This window comes from Lacerta agilis, chromosome 6, assembly GCF_009819535.1.
Source record: "Lacerta agilis isolate rLacAgi1 chromosome 6, rLacAgi1.pri, whole genome shotgun sequence".
Lineage (NCBI taxonomy): Eukaryota > Metazoa > Chordata > Lepidosauria > Squamata > Lacertidae > Lacerta > Lacerta agilis.
The window spans coordinates 56225568-56242645 of record NC_046317.1 but is presented as its reverse complement, the minus strand read 5'-3'; the positions used below and the strand labels follow the sequence as shown (position 1 = coordinate 56242645).

Below are 17078 nucleotides of genomic sequence, written 5' to 3'. Positions count from 1 at the left end.
CCCCTTTCCTGATTAAGTGTCTAGAAATCACCTAATCTTTTGTTGCTGGAATGGCACACAGGTACAATGACTCATTTCTCTTCCAAGGTGCTATATTGACATTAAGTGGTGTGGCCTTTATGCTGTATATTTTTTCTTCAGCTTTATCACAGGGGCTGGGCTGGGCTGGGCATGTGGGTATAAGTACAAAGCCTTTGTTCAGTTGTTACAAGTCAAGGAAAGCTTAAGACCTGCACTGCCAGGATGAAGCCATTGATCCTTTTCATGTTTTGCATTTGGCTGGCCAGTGGATTTCACAGGTAAGCACATTTCCTTGGCTTTATTTTTTCTTCTTTCAAGCAGTAGATGTTGCCCAGTCACAAGGCTTAGCTGTGAGGCTCAATCCTGCAAACTGCAGGACACTTAAAACTAGTGCCCCAAATTTGTTACAACACACAGACTTCCAACACTGGCACACAAGTGCACCAAGAATGTATGGTGAATGATGCTCCAAAGCAAAGGCGTGTGGTGATCAAATCTCACACTGTGTCTCCACAGTGCTAATGGGATTCACAGAGTGCATGGCAAATAATGGCCAACTGCAGAAAACGTATTTGCCACTTCAGTAGGTTGGCTTTCTATTGATATCAGGTAATAACTATCTCATGGTAAACAACAAAGCCAGAGGTGAACTCATAAGAAATGTGCCATAGACAGAGTTCTAAAGATATGAGCAATAAATCCATAGAGTTGGTGACAACTATAGTTGTCCCTCATAAGAATGCTTTTCTTAGTTTTTACAGTGCAGCATTACTTACATTTTCTTCCGCTTCCCCTCAGAGTTCCCCTAAGAAGACATAAATCTTTGAGGAAGACTTTGAGGGAACGTGGGAAGCTGTCTCAGTTCTGGAAGGCCCACAAGTTGGATATGATCCAGTACACCCAGGACTGTTCGGCTATCCAGGAAGCCAATGAGCCACTCCTCAACTATTTTGATGTAAGTTAAGAGCTGGAGCGGAACCATGAGAAGCAGCAATATGGCAGCGACAAAGGAGACAGATGTTGCATTGTTGTTGTTGTTGTGTGTAGTTTTTCCATGAAGGACCTTTAGACAAGCTCCCAGTCTCCCCTTTCAAGTGAATCTATACAAATTCAGAAATTAGATAATATATGGCACCTTGCCATATATCTGCTCTGCAAGCTGTTGGCTTATTCCTTTTCTTTTTGAAGGGTCACTTAGAAAAGCAGCTCTGGTCTTAGACAAAGGGTTCCATTCAGTATATGCATGTATGTAATGAATCCAATTATTTCTACATTTTACTTCCCTTATGTGGGGAATAACATAATTATAATTTTATGTGCTCCCCACTTCCTCCAAGCAACGAGAAGTTCCAAGGGCAGCACTTAACTCAGCTTTGGTTTCCTTTGGAGGAGAGATCACTGGAGACTTAAGGCATTTACAAATTTACAAGTTCAGCACAGGTGGAAACAGGCAGCAAAGCACACCTACAAGCAGGAAATCCACTGCTGCATATCAGATCACAAACCCCACCAGGATACCATCTAATTCTCTGCCTCTCTTTCAGTCCCGCCAGACTGGTGTTTATCTCGCCGCTCCTCTAGTATATTCTGCAACATGTCCCTGGTGCAATAATAGTGCATTAATGATGGATTTATACTGGATTGTTTTGCTTTATTAGCTATTCTGCGATGCTTCCCCGATGTTGTTGCATTATTGCTATCTGAAGGGGCATCATGGGGAAAGAATCACCTTCTTTCCATCAATAAGATGTTCTAGTTAGAAAGTTGAGATGGTATATCACATTAGCTGTGTACTTCTAGGTCAAGATACAGAGCTAAAGTTCAGGTCTCTTTTTCGAAGTCCCTAATTCTACATGTCTGTGCAAAGGGGCATATTGCAAATGCTGAATGGGCAAAGGTTTCCATTCAGTTGGGAAAGGTTTCTGCTTTTCAGTGGCTGTGCTGAGTACAATATCACAATATCTGGAAACAAAAGAAATGTTGTTTTTTCCTTTCTGCTAGGTAGAATATTTTGGACAGATCTCCATCGGGAATCCTCCTCAGAATTTCACTGTGCTCTTTGACACAGGTTCCTCCAACCTCTGGGTGCCTTCCGTTTACTGTGTCAGCAAAGCTTGCGGTATGGATGGGGGTGAGAGGAGAGGAATGGACTGTTTTGGTGGACTTTGGTTGTGTTTAAAGAGTAAATTCACTATAAGCTGCACTATCACTATATGTAGGGGTCAATTCCCTGAGGCGAAGGCAGTGGTCAGGTTCCTTGGTTACAAAGCACTTTGTATCCTGATGTACGAGTCACATCTTGATTTTACATATCATGGAGGCCCATGAAGAACCCACTTTAAACTGTGCTCTGTGCAAGCTGTTACCATGAAGTTCAGAGGTGGTGAACCTCAGGCCTTCCAGAGCTCTCTTATCTCGCCCTCAGGAGACACCCCTGGTCCACACCCATCCTCGAGTGCTTTGCCCAGCCAGAACTTGTTTCTGAATTGTGATAAGGCCTCTTGCTTGCCTGGATGGAGGGATGTGTGTGTAAACCTCTGTTTAGCATGGAGCTGACTGCACAGAGATAAGGCCCACTTGTTTCTCCACCTGCTTCTTTACTTCTGCCACTCACATATGGCCCCTGAAAGATTGCTCATGAGGAAATGTGGCCCTCAGGGCAAACTGTGTTTGATGGAAAGCTTTAATAAAAAATTTAAAATTTAAATTTTTTTAAAAACACACACACTCAGGCCCTGCATCATAGGGTTGGGCAATTCCCCCTACGCCTCCTACCAATCTTTCCATATGGCTGTTTGTAGTAGCTTGATACTTGGATATAGATCACATCATGGTTTCTGTGTGATACAAATTAAAGTGGGCTCCATGTGGTGGCTGCAGTATGTAAACTGTACTTTATCCCATCTGTAAAATGGGAGTCAAATTATCTTCCTCCCCAGATGATTGTGTTGCAAGTTACTCTCTTGTGATTGGAAAGTGTTTGCTATAAAATGAATATGAGCACAGGATGAATCTGTTGTAAAGAAGGGAAATAAGAGGGGAAATGATTAACCATGGAACTCTTTGTGTTAAGTCTTACTTCTTCTTGCTTTTTAGCGTGTGATCTTGATTTCACCACAGGGAGGCGCATTTATTATGATAAATGATGGGGAAAAAAGAATACATTCAGACAGATTCCCTGATGAATAGTGATAGGAAAAAGCAGCTTGGGGTGGTTTTTCTAAGTAAAAAATTATTGTGTAAATAAGCGAGGCGCTGGAAGAATTGTCTAATAGTGAATGCAAAATAATTGGCTGTAGTCTTCTGCATGTTTACTCAGAAGGGGTAAGTCTTGCTGTGTTCAGTGAGACCAAGGTCATTTCCACACAGCATTTTTGGGGGGAAATGAAGCTGCAGAAAAGTATCTTCATGATGTCACCTGCATCAGAAAGGCATCTCATATTCCCCCCTCAATTTAATATGGACAGGTGGTTTTTTTTTGGGGGGGTGCTACTTGTTGGATATTCCTGGACATACCCGGAATACTGTCAGAAGCAGTGTCTGGGCGGAAATCGGCAAAATGTCTGGGACATACGGCAACGCATGGCGGCAGTGCAAAAAAAAAAAAAAAAGCTCAACAAAATATGTGGCTGCCTTTGAATTTGCACTGCGTCATATGGATACTGTGCAAAACCACTAAGCAAGGAAATGCAAAACCCAACCTCAAAAGGTCCATTAAGGCAAAAAATTGGGTACAATAAATATTAATTTCTGACAAATCTGGAAACCTTAGGCTAGTGAAAAAATGTTTTTAGGAAACTCATCAATCACATCTATAGAATTCTTGTGCATATATGGTATGCCTGAATATGTATAGGGTAATGCAGAATGTGGTGTTTTACTAGTGCCCAAATGGCAATAATAGATGATGCCAAATTCAAGCAAACTCAGTTTTAACAAAGCAATAAAGCAACCCACAATAATTAATACAATATCTCTGTGCACTCACAATGCATTCTCCAGGTTTCTGGTTATCAAATGTCACCCATCCATCCTGATTAATACAGGCCCCAATAACTCAGGTGTTACTCTAAGATGTAATTACTGACTGTGTATTGCCAACCTGAAAAGGTAGTAACAAATATCACCTGATTCACCTCAAAACATATACAGTACTTTTCACTGGAATCTGTCTACATCATTGCACTAGATTCTTGCTTGAAAGAAAGACTGGTTGAACACAATGGCACTTCTGAGGGTAAGCATATCCTGGGCTGCGCAATGAGGGTTCATGCCGCTATAGCTCCATATGTTCCTCATATGCCTGTTATGGAGTGCCATATTTCACTCCTGCAGTGTTCTCACAATTTCCCCCCCTTAAAAAACCCCCACAGCTGCACACTCCAGATATCAGCCATCACAATCCAACACCTACAGCGAAGTGGGGACTGCTTTTTCCATTCAATATGGCACAGGAAGCTTGACAGGAATAATTGGAATGGATCAAGTGACGGTAAGTAGAAGACTCACTTCTTTCTTTTATGCTTCTCAAAGCCTTCTTATCATATCTTGTTCTCTTTTGAGACGATAAAGTGTTACCTGGACAAGACAGGGCCATACATGAACACCTTTTAGGGGCAGAAGGCATCCTTGTTTTTCTCAGGGTTTCAAGTCCAGAACTCTTCCTGGCTCCAAAGGACCTGATCTTAGAAGACTCTCAGCACTCCTAGTTCATATAAATCAGGATGCTCAAAGAATATGACTGCCATGTCTTGGGCCTTAGGAGATTCTCCTGTAATATTTACTGCACCTTGAACATATGAAACTGCCTCACATCGAGACTATTAGTCTTAACATCACAATACGGTATACTTTAAACTGGCACCAGTCAGATGGGCAGGGTATTATTATTATTATTATTATTATTATTATTATTATTATTATTATTATTATTCGTCCAAGGCCTTGGTTGAGTCTTTGTAGTCAGTCATCAACTCCAGTCTTTTCTCATGTTTCCTTGTTATATCTTTCATTGTACATAATTTCTGTAATTTTAAGTTTTGCTTTAAACTTTTTTTACTATTGTGTTTTGATATTAACATTGTGTTTTAATTGTTGTAGCTAGCCCTAAGATGTTAAGATGAATGGCAGGTAATAAATTTTAATAATAATAATAATAATATCCCAAATGTTTCCTTCTCTCTGAACTTTACCTTCTGGGTTTCACCATAACTGGTTTCTTACGTGACCATAGGATGAGAAATAATGTGTAGGACTTCTGCCCTCCAGGTTGAAGGAATCACTGTAGCCAATCAGCAGTTTGCAGAGAGTGTCAGTGAGCCTGGCAACACTTTTCTGGATTCAGAATTTGATGGGATCCTTGGTCTGGCCTACCCATCCCTGGCAGTGGATGGAGTCACCCCCGTCTTTGATAATATGATGGCTCAAAACCTGGTGAACTTGCCAGTATTCTCTGTTTACCTGAACAGGTATGAGAACATGACCAACAATGCCAGTCACTGGCTTGTCTTTCAAGGCCAGCATCTGCATTAAATAAAATACGTAAATGAAAACTGAGACCAAAAGGCAAGCAGATGGTGACTATTTAAACATGCAGAGATTTAGAAGATGCAGGGAATTCATGTGAAATATCAGTGGAGTAAAGTGGAATTACACTGATGGAAAGGCCCATATCAGAGGAAATCCCAATTCTTTTCCAGGAACCCAGACTCCTCTATAGGAGGGGAACTGATCTTTGGTGGCTTTGATCCTTCCCATTTTAGTGGAAGCCTCAACTGGATTCCAGTCACTAAACAGGGATACTGGCAGATTCAACTGGATAAGTAAGTGCCTCTTATTTCTTGGTGTTGGAATTCTCTGAAATGACAGCACAGAAAAAGATGGGAAAGTTGAGAATGCTGTACTGAAAATCAGTAATATGCTTTCCTGACAAGGCCAAAATCCAGGGAACTGAGGGCAGTATCCAACTAGCGTGCTCTGCCATCACACAAGGATATCTGCTTGTGCAATGGAAATTCCCCACTTCTCTCCCCATGGGTGCCTTGTGCCCTTCCCAAATCTGCTCCAGAGGGTTGGGAGAAACCCCAGAACAGGTGGGTGGAGGGGGCAGTTCTGTTGTACAAGCAGATATCCTTGCACTGATGGAAAGTGTTATTAGACAATTGCCTTGGGTGCAGAAATTCCAGGCTACCTTCCCCAGTTATGTAAAAGAGGCAGCTGCCGCCTGTAGTTTTGAAGCTTGGTAGGTCATTGGTTGGGTGAGATCTATTAGAGTCTTGGAATTCCAATATGAAGCCATGGGGGTCCTCCAATCCAGACCATGATGTGTTTTCCCCTGTAACATCCAAATCTGCTATTAGTCTCCAAAATGGATAAAGACAAAAATGGCAGCTTCAGGAGGTGATTCACAATGGGGAAACAGAGCAAGAGAAAGGGCTAAATCCCCTGCATGCCATACTCCTCAGAATACAAAGATGCACTTGAAGCAATATCTTGTTTGTCTCTTATGGATCTTCTGATCTTTACCAGCTGCCCAGGGCCTAGATAGATACAGCTGCAAAGAGCAAAAAGCCAAGAGGAAAATGGCAGCCATTAAAAATGAAAAGAGTATTCTGATCTGTCGGAACACCCTTGGGGGCCCCATGCAGCCCCCGGAATGAGACAGACCTCTCCGGGCATCTTCCTGATGAAGCGCAGCCCGGGATGTTCACAAATCAGTCCTGGTGCACACCAGCAACACATATCTAAAGACTTTGTGCATGCTCAATCAGCAGAGTATAGCAGAAATTATTGTGGAGCGTAGGTGTGTGCATTCTAAGTATTTCAATATATACAGGACAAAGCAATCATGGCATCCTCTCACTTCTTCTCCAAGAGAGAAAGAGAAAGAGAGTAAAGAAGTACAAAAGAAGTACAAAGTACAGCACAAACGGAAGAGATAAGGTTGGCTTCTGTTCTCACACTTTCCAAGCCTGGAAAGTAAACAGACATGTGATATAGGAAAAGAGTATTCTCATCCAGGAAAAGAATATTCTGGTCAGGTTAGCATATGATAAGATGGGCAATAAGGGCAGCAATGCAGTTCTGCTGGAGCAGCAACCACCCACACCCTTTATTCAGGGCTGATTTCATTGTCCTTTTCAGTATCCAGGTGGGTGGAACAATTGAATTTTGTGCGGAAGGATGCCAAGCTATAGTGGACACAGGCACCTCTCTCATCACAGGTCCTTCTGAAGATATAAAGCGAATGCAGACATTAATTGGAGCAGTACCTATGGATGGGGAGGTAGGTTCTGATTTGGAAAAGAAACTCGCCACAGCATCTCAGATGGAGTGGCACACATCTAGGGCAAGCTCTAGACTTTTCTCTTTGCACTTCTGTTTTACTTCTTGCTGGTTTTAGGGCTTCCTGATCCTACATTGTATTTCCTCCTTCCTCATTAGGGATTGGGGGGGTGGGATTTGTCCCAGTTCACATTTAAAGGTGAATTTACCTGATTTGCACCTTCCAAAAGAGCACATGAATCAGAAACACAGATATCCTTTTTTGAATTCGCACTTCTCTGAATTTTGCAGTGCAGTTTTGCAGCCAGGTAATGTGTATGAAAATGCACACACTAGTATTAAGTGTGCATATAAATGCATCTGTTAGTGAAAATAACATGCAAAGATGCATGATATTGGGAGAAACTGCTTTGCAAAAATATGTACCTTAAACAAATTACATAGAAAATTGCGTATGTTGGGGAAAATCCTCACTAAAATCTTGATGGCTTTTCATGAGGGCTAATTAATTTGTTGTTGTTCGTTTGCAAACTGAGAGAAACTGATATCAACTGATTTGCCCATCCATATTAATACCCATCTAGGTTTGGGGTGTTTTTTTTGTTGTTGTTTACTTTGTACTGCATTTGGCATGCCACTTTAAGTACTCATAAGTGTCTGCTAAATACGGTTTCCAAGTGAGGGTCTTTTTTCTGGAGGAAGGAGATGGTTTTTGTGGGAGAGTTCTCTGAAATGACAGCCCAGATGAATTTGGGAAGTTCTTTGGGAGAAAGCTGTCATGAAAATCAGTCATAAGCTTGAAACTGAAAATGGCCAAAATCCAGGGAATCATGCAGCTAGGTCTAATATTTCACAGCTGAAGATACGGATATGCTTGTAACCCCCTAATCCTCATATTGAGGATCAATTTATGAGTTTCATTCCTCATGCCACATGCTGCTTAAATACAGATGGGGAAAAAGGGGGATGTGTTACCCTTTCACTGACAGCTGTTTTTTCTGCTATAACTTGTTACTTCCAAGCTTCCCCCCCTTATGCAGTTTGAAATGCATATTTATGAGGCAATGCCTTTACATGCATATACCTTTAAATGACCCAGTGCAAGAAAGAATGCATGCAATTGTTTCTTCTCCTGTATGTAGACTTCCCTTCCCAAAATTGCATAGGCAGGTTCTTTCGTTGGGTGGTTTTACTTCAAAAATCTGTATTTGGACGACTGCAAGCATCTCCATTGTTTTGCAGTATGCCATGGAATGCAGCAACCTGAATGTAATGCCTACTGTTACTTTCACAATCAATGGGATCCCTTACACTCTTTCCCCAGAGGCCTACACCCTCCAGGTAAGTCCTATTTCTCTTGGGTCCTCTTCTGCAAGACAAGAATGCTTGCCGTTCTTGAGGAAGTATGGACTAGATTTTGTAAGATCTTTCTTTAGCTCCACATTGAGGAAAGAGGCACGAGAACAGTTCTGTTGGTGTTTTCTTCTTTCGGAATAATAGTTTCCACGTTAAGAAACTTTTCCATGAACTCAGATTCAGAAAAGTCTGTACAGGGATCATGCATCAAAGAGGTCAAAACAAAACAAAACTGTGGCAGAACTCCTAGGTCTGCATAGCTTGGATTGTGTAATGACAATTGGTTACCTATTAACCCTCTTTAATTGAACTCTACAATCAAAACAGTTTAAGAAGGGACGAAAAGGCCACAGCTTCCATGCATACTTGTTGCTTGTATGTCAAGGGGGAATTTTAATCTGTACAAGTAAATGATGGCACACAATAATTCACAAGGTGTGGGCATGTGCACACACAGTTATGAGTGTGTGTTGTGGCAAGACGCCCTTGCTGTTGAAAGTATGCATAAGGAAGATTGAGTTTGGAAGGCAACCCTAGCTCCCTTTGGATCCTTTTATCAGTGATAGGTAAACCCCCTTCCTAGTGAAAAGAGGAGGAGCATGATTGGCTTGAAGGGTGTCAGAGGACACAGCATGCATTCTCCGAGTCCAGTTGCCTCACTTCTCTTTAGCTTAAAGGTAAAGGTAAAGGTACCCCTGACCGTAAGGGTCAGTTGTGGATGACTCTGGGGTTGCACGCTCATCTCGCTCTATAGGCCAAGGGAGCCGGCGTTTGTCCGCAGAGAGCTTCTGGGTCATGTGGCCAGCATGACTAAGCCGCTTCTGGCAAAATTAGAGCAGCGCACGGAAACACCGTTTACCTTCCCGCTGGAGCGGTACCTATTTATCTACTTGCACTCTGGTGTGCTTTTGAAGTGCTAGGTAGGCAGGAACTGGGACTGAGCAACGGGAGCTAACCCCATCACAGGGATTTGAACCGCCGACCTTCCGATTGGCAAGCCCTAGGCTCTGTGGTTTAGACCACAGCACCACCCATGTCCCTCTTTAGCTTAGGTAAATGAAATACAGTAAAACAAGTCGAACCCAAACTGAAGGAGAGAAAGCTCCAGGCAACTTACTTTCCTTTATCCTGTCTAACTCCCACCCATGAGTATGAGGACGTTGTGGGTTGTGCAGCAGATAGGAACCAGAAACTACCAGTAGAGTTTGAAACTGGCCATCAGGATTTATCCTTGCCATGTGGTGCTCTCAGTGCTTCCACTTTATTTGCCTTTTCAAAGTATAAAATGGTAAAAACAGCCTGTAGCAACGTAGCAAAGCATTTTCAGTTCAATGGATGAAACTCCTATTCTGTGTACAGAATGTTGGCATCCTGGATTGGGAATGATTTGCTCCCTGATAAATTAATATTGTTTGCTCTCACATCTATAATTGTTTTTCCCCCATTAGGAGAATAGTGATGGGATGGCACTCTGCACCAGCGGATTCCAGGGCTTAGACATGCAACCCCCAGCTGGACCGCTCTGGATTCTGGGGGATGTTTTCATTGGCCAATACTACTCTGTCTTTGACCGTGGAAATAACAGAGTGGGGTTGGCTCCTGCTGTCCTGTAAGGCACTTGGGAAGTATGGGAGTCAAAGCGCCAGGCTCTATTACGTTACTTGAAGGTTTTCTTTTCTATTTTTGAACAAACACTTTGATCAATACTAGATTCAGATTCTAGTGTCACAATCACTGATTGAGCTGTTCGCATGAGATTCCCGTCCCCTTCCTTCTCATGGAACAAAGAGAAAACGAGACTGTGCCCTTAATTACTTAAATTGGCATGCCCGTTTGCTTTGCTGTTGTTCTTCGGATTTGTTACTGTAAAAGAAAATGTGGAGGTAGGTAGTTGATTTTTAACTGGCAGCATTGTGTTCATTACATTGTAAGTTCTTAAAAGTGTTCATAGCACTTTTTTCAATATTTCAGAAGGCACCTTATATTAAAGTTTTTACAATGTGCAAATGTTTTTAAATTTATTCAGATAAACAAAAGACAGGGGATTAATTAACAATTCTTTAATCAGCAGAGTCCCCTTATAAAGTGCTTTCTGTCTTCCTGAAATAATACACGGAAACTGCAATGCTGATGTTATCTAGGTGTTTTTCTGGAAAGGAAGAATAATGCAGGGCTAGATGAAGTATCGCAATCCAACACCTAATTTAAATGGGTTGCATTCACTGCAGCACTAAGGAGAACATTCCGTAAGTTCAAAGATTTCTCCTTGGGCAGTGGAATGTTCTCCTCCTCTTCTCCCTCTAAATCTGCACCCTCTAAATTTATTTTGGGAATTCCCCCAATCCCCCAAAGCAGATTTGGGGGTGGTGTGTTCTGGGCTGAAGGGGAAGGAGATGGGGCAAAGTCCTGCTGTGCTAGCACTAATATTTGCACTACTGGAAAAAATGTAGTTGAATACCAACAGATGATTTTAATTTTGCTACATGGCAAGGAACAACTGGTCAACATCGGTGTTGCTAACTTGGACTTTTGAGAAATACTTTGGGCTTCTATAAACATTTTACATACATACATACATACATACATACATACATACATACATACATACATACATTGATATCCTGCCTATCTTCTCTCATGGGACCCAAGGTGGCATCCATGTGGTTCATGGGCAGCAGTCACCCATTCAGACATGGACCATCTCCTTATTTGGAAGTAACATGTCAGGCCCAGACCAGTTACTGGCGTTGCTGCTTCAGATTCTGCTATGATTGTAATGACTTTAATGTTTTGGTTACAATACTGCGTTTTTATCATTATTGAATTTGGTATGGGGCCACCATATTTGCTCTGCAGGTAATGAATTTAACAAATAAATGAATAAAATTGCCAAGAAGAATTTTGTAGCAGTTTTATTGTAATTTAACTTGTGTCTTAGCACATCTTTAAAACATCTGATGACAGCAAGGTATGTTGGCATAAATATAAAATAATTGATTGCTTGATTATTTACGTCTTAACATTTCTACACCACGATCTCCAATTAAACCTCCAAGTGGTTTACAAAAAATATGTTTAAAAATGCTAATGTTCTTCAAGGGGCTAACTAGCACCCAGGATTGAAGAATGCTATTTCTTACATTATCTTATCATTTCAAAGGCAGAAGAAAGATAAGATGGGAATTTACTGTTATATTGCAGGATGATATGCAGGAATGACAATAGGAGGAGGAGACTCTTGAGAGTCCCATGGACTGCAAGAAGATCAAACCTATCCCTTCTGAAGGAAATCAGCCCTGAGTGATCACTGGAAGGACAGATCCTGAAGCTGAGGCTCCAATACTTTGGCCACCTCATGAGAAGAGAAGACTCCCTGGAAAAGACCCTGATGTTGGGAAAGATGGAGGGCACAAGGAGAAGGAGACGACAGAGGACAAGATGGTTAGACAGTGTTCTGGAAGCTACCAACATGAGTCTAACCAAACTTCGGGAGGCAGTGGAAGACAGGTGTGCCTGGCATGCTCTGGTCCATGGGGTCATGAAGAGTCAGACACGACTAAACGACTAAGCAACAACAACAACAACAACAACAGGATCAATAAATGGGCTTTAAAAACAAAAAAATAGACACTTAAAATGAAGAAAGCTTGTGAATGAGGACTATCTGACTCTAGCAGGTGGACTTGAGGGCATTGACTAGTGTGTGTATCCCTGATTTATACAACTCCTAAGAGTCTGGTCTGATGCTAAAGTCAAGGATTACTCTTGTGTTAAGAAAGTGTACCTGACACAAAAGCAAGACACATCTTGGGAATATCACAGAAGGCAGCAGATAAGCAACTAAGGCCTGATAGATATGAAGCTGAACTTATGCACTTATGCCTTTGATTTCTATTTAACTACAGGCATTTTCTTTACTTTGTAATTGGGACCAGAGGAAAAGGAGGCTTATTGTTCCCCTGATAACCCTATCAGATTGAAAATCCACCTCACCTACTCCCATGACAATGAGGTATAGAGAAAACTTCTGTTACAGGTAGGTAGCTGTGTTGGTCTGCCATAGTCAAAACAAAATAAAAAATAAAAAAATTCCTTCCAGTAGCACCTTAGAGACCAACTAAGTTTGTTCTTGGTATGAGCTTTTGTGTGCATGCACACTTCTTCAGATAAAGCTTCTGTCTGTGACATGACAGCCTTAGAAGTCCAATCCTTATTTAAAGAGATTTTGGGTGACATTTGACTTAATTTTATTCAGAGTAGACCTATTGAAATTAACACGATTAAGTTAGGTCCATTAGTTTCAAGGTCTGCTATGAGAAAACTTACCGGTAACTGACTGCTACCCTTTTATTGTTGCACATCATTACGAGGCTATATTCAATTTCCCCAAAGGATTTCTTTTCCAGAAATGGATCAACATAATGCTCTGATCTTGATACTTTCAAGGACCACATGTCCAGGCTTCAATTGAAATACTATCAGTATAGCACTTCCACCCAATGCCTCACCCCCATCGGTGTACTGAGTTTGTACCAAACTTGTATTGCCAGGTGCTGTGCCCATCTTCTCTTTGTTATCTTCGCCAAATGTTTTGTGCAGATACCTGCTCACACGTGGTCTACCCCTTTAAAGACTGCAGTTCAGTTTCTGGGTGTACTTGAAAAATCATCCTTAAGCAAACTGAACTGCAGCCTTCTGTGAGTTCTACTCCAATGGACAGGTACACTGTGTGCTCACACAAGCAGTTAAATACACAAGAGAGGAGCAGCTGGGGCCCTTCTATGCTACATAGAATTTTGGAGTGGACTTCTCCAGCAAAGGCAGTGCCAGCATTTGAGAGAGCAAAAAGTCTTTGGCTCAGCCATGCTTCTTCTGTGAGTGGGAGCAGGTCATCTATCCCTAACAACACATGGGAGGAAGAAGAATCATTACAGATGTAGCCCCACACAGAGTACATTGCAGTAGTCCAAGCGGGAGATAACCACGGCATGGACCACTCTAGTGAGATAGTCTACGGGCCCGTAGGGTCTCAGCTGGTGTACCAGATGGACCTGGTATACAGCCGCCCTGGACACAGAATGACTCCCAGGCTGTGCACCTGGTCCTTTAGTGGCAGTTACACCATTTGGGAACAGGGAGTCCCCCACAGCTGCCCGTCCTCTGTCCCCCAGAAACAATAACTTCTATAATGTCAGGATTCGACCTCAATCCATTAGCCGCCATCCATCCTTCCACTGCCTCCAGACACACAGGACATTCACTGCCTTCACTGGGAAGTGAAGCTGCATGTTACTGGGAAACAGAAGTGAGTTTATTGGAGATCACTTCTGGTTCTGTCCATAAGAGAATCAGAAGCTCAAAGAGGAAGTGAGATTGAAGGCTTTCATGACTCTTCAGTAATCCTCACTGCAAAACATATAGCTACTGTGAGTGATTCACAGCTGCAATCTGCCTCTTCAGCAACCTGTAGCAGATCATGTGATTTCATAGTCATTGAGCCGGTTCAGAAGTTTAAAACACACACACACACACACACACACACACACACACACACACACACACACACAAAACAATGGTAAAGAGGTGATGGGTTTTGTTTCAGCTTTTTCTTTGTTTTGACACTTCATGTCAAAAACTCTCTATAGGGAACTTGGGTTCCCTGCTAGGCCAGATTCCAGCTGTCTGATACACTAGGAAGTTTAACAAGCAATGTCCCCCACCTACATTCTGAAGTGGTACAGTCAAGAAAGGTCTGTAACACGTTTCTTCTGCATGTTTGCACCAGCTCACAATCCGTATACTTAATATCACTGATATCTCCTTCAGCATAATACTTTTCAAAGGAAGAAATCTACATGTTTACCTGCCTGCAAGTTATCAATGCAGATGCAGTATATATATTTATTTTTATACTGATCTCCCTTTTAAAAAAACAACTAAAATGCAACAGATATAGAAATGGGGTGAGCTGAACGTAAGTTTGGAAAACTGAGAAAAACTGAAAGTGACTGATTTGTTCACCACGTCTCTCGGAAATCTTGGAGAGCTGCTGCTAATCATTGTAAACGAGTCTTTCCTAACCTGCTCCAGATATTGTCACACTACAACTCCCATCATCCCTGGCCATTGGCCATGCTGACATAGTCTGAGGGGAGTTGGAGTTCAGGGTAGTGAAAGCTGTTGCAGACAATAATGATCCGGCCATGCCAATTCTCTGACTCAATATAAGAGAGCTTCCTGTTCCCATGTGTTCAAATAACAAATGAAATTTAGTTGTAATTCCTGCACTGGACTCTAACTCCCATCAGCCCTAGCCAACAGGGTGAATGGTCAGGGAGGATGGGAGCTTTAATCCACAACACCTGGAGAGGCATAGGAGATCAGTTCCTGATCAACATTCAGTATACTACTTTCCTCTTTTAACATCCTCTATTGAGTTCATCATCAATAAAATGGAAACCAAGCCTTGTCTCAGGTATTTTAAGGACAAATACAATCCAAATTAGGTTCCCAGAAGCAGCATCATTAAAAAGTCAGATGAGGTTATAGATAGAAATATTTGTTTTAGAAGTCTTGTGAATTTTAGGCCAATCTTATGATATTGCAGTTCTGACTCACAAATTGCTTTGCTCACTTTTACTGCCGGGGTTTCTTGGTATGAGAGTCACATGCCAGCACTATGCTTACTTTACTCTTTATTTCCCCACGAGCTGAAAGTCAATAAACAAGCAAATCTACTTTGCTGTGTCTCCCAAAGATTGTGTCATTGTAATTCATAGTCAGGAAAACTTCTGCAGGCCCGTGCTGATTGAACAAGGCAGCTATAAGAGCAAATGTACCGTATATACCCGAGTATAAGCCGACCTGAATATAAACCGAGGCACCTAATTTTCCTACAAAAACCTGGGAAAGCTTATTGACTCAAGTATAAGCCGGTTCACCTTTGCTGCTGTGGAGGAGGAGGAGGAACGAGCAGCCCGAAAGCAGCCCTTTGGGCTGCTCCTTCCTCTTCCTCCTTTGCCAAGTTTGCATTTATGTGAGCAGTTCAGGAATGGAACAAGCTGCCTGGGGAGAGTAAAGAACCACCGTTCTTGTACACTTCTTAAGGAATGGTTGACTGGGGAGAGCGGGTGGCGGCACGAGCGGAGAGAAAGGGCTTCTTTCTCGCCGCCCCCATCGCCCGCCTTGCTCGAGTATAAGCCGAGGGCAGCTTTTTCAGCACAAAAAATGTGCTGAAAAACTAGGCTTATACTCAAGTATATACAGTAACTAGGAAGTTGGAAGATTCAATAACAGGCAAATTTATTGACAGCTGTGTGTGACAGAGATATCCCCCCCCCCATCCTGCTAACTGGAAGATCTATAGAAAAGATTGTTTGCATTTTTTTATGGAAGAATGGGAAGAATCTTTCCTCCTACAATTTTATAGCAATGCATCAGGTATTCATCACCCAATCCTCAGAGGTCATGTATTCAATGTTTCTGTCCTTGAATCAATTTCCAGGTAAAGGTAGCTGGCAAAATACATACACATAAATAAAAGACAGTTTTCCAAAGGTTCACAACTATGGGAGAGGTGTTTTGGAACATGGAAGGAACTTCTCAGGTGTAAAGGAATCTGTTTACGTTTCTGTTAGTAATCAAGTGCCTCAGGCATGAAGCCAGTCCCTTCTCCAATAAGCACTGAAGTAGATACCTGCAGAACTTGTTTGCTATCTACTGTTGTTAGAATCTGTGTTTATGGATGCCAACCAACCAACCAACCAAAAAAATGTGCAGATGGAGCTTTCCGTAGCACAGAGCTAAACGTGACCATCTTGTTGCTTAGTCCGTTTCCTACATCACTGAAGAACCACATTGGTTCTCAGATATATGGGCTAATACCTCAGTATCAGACCTCTGAGAATGCTCCTGTTCTTCTTAAGTTATGCAGAATAAACAGGACTGGAACAAAATGTACACTGCAAGAGAGCAGTATTTTGGGAGAAAGGGAGTAACAGCATCAAAAACAGAGTGAAAGGGATTTCTCCTCTTCCCAAAAGTCAAGCCGATCCAGTGCCCCCTGGTGCCACCTTCAGGGGAAGAGTCATAGCTCAGTGGCAGAGCTCATACTTTGCATTCATAAAGTTCCAGTTCCGTTCCTGTCACATACAGACAGGATAGAGCCAGGCTGCCAGTCAGAGTGGGCAAGGATGAACCAAACGGAACACTTAGTTTCCTATGGTCTTGTGGCCATTGGGGTTATCAACTACTTGCTAAAGCAAAACAAATAGCAGGTCTGACAATGGTGGAAACAGTAACTGGATCTCTTCTGAAAATTAGGAAATGCAATGCTAGAGTGTCAGGGCAGGAGTCAGACACACACTGCTCAAAAGAGCTGTGGAGTTGTTTGTACAACATTTTATTTTTAAAAGACA

General features: G+C 42.1%; 1 protein-coding gene across 1 annotated transcript; it reads left to right on the top strand.

Annotated features, from left to right (window-relative positions):
• Nucleotides 1-760: 760 nt before the first annotated feature.
• On the top strand, nt 761-10767 carry CTSE (cathepsin E). The gene is made up of 8 exons (XM_033153967.1): nt 761-976; nt 2023-2140; nt 4395-4513; nt 5290-5489; nt 5721-5843; nt 7165-7306; nt 8548-8646; nt 10110-10767. Exons 1-8 carry the CDS (start codon nt 761-763, stop codon nt 10272-10274), a joined length of 1182 nt encoding a protein of 393 aa, XP_033009858.1. The 3' UTR covers nt 10275-10767.
• The last annotated feature ends 6311 nt before the right edge of the window (nt 10768-17078 follow it).

Bases quoted from the DNA above. Each gene is read 5' to 3' on its own strand.
- CTSE (XM_033153967.1), top strand. From the start codon at position 761: ATGCTTTTCTTAGTTTTTACAGTGCAGCATTACTTACATTTTCTTCCG. The intron at 5,490-5,720 runs GTATGAGAACAT...ATTCTTTTCCAG, and splicing joins TTCTCTGTTTACCTGAACAG to GAACCCAGACTCCTCTATAG. The intron at 8,647-10,109 runs GTAAGTCCTATT...TTCCCCCATTAG, and splicing joins CAGAGGCCTACACCCTCCAG to GAGAATAGTGATGGGATGGC.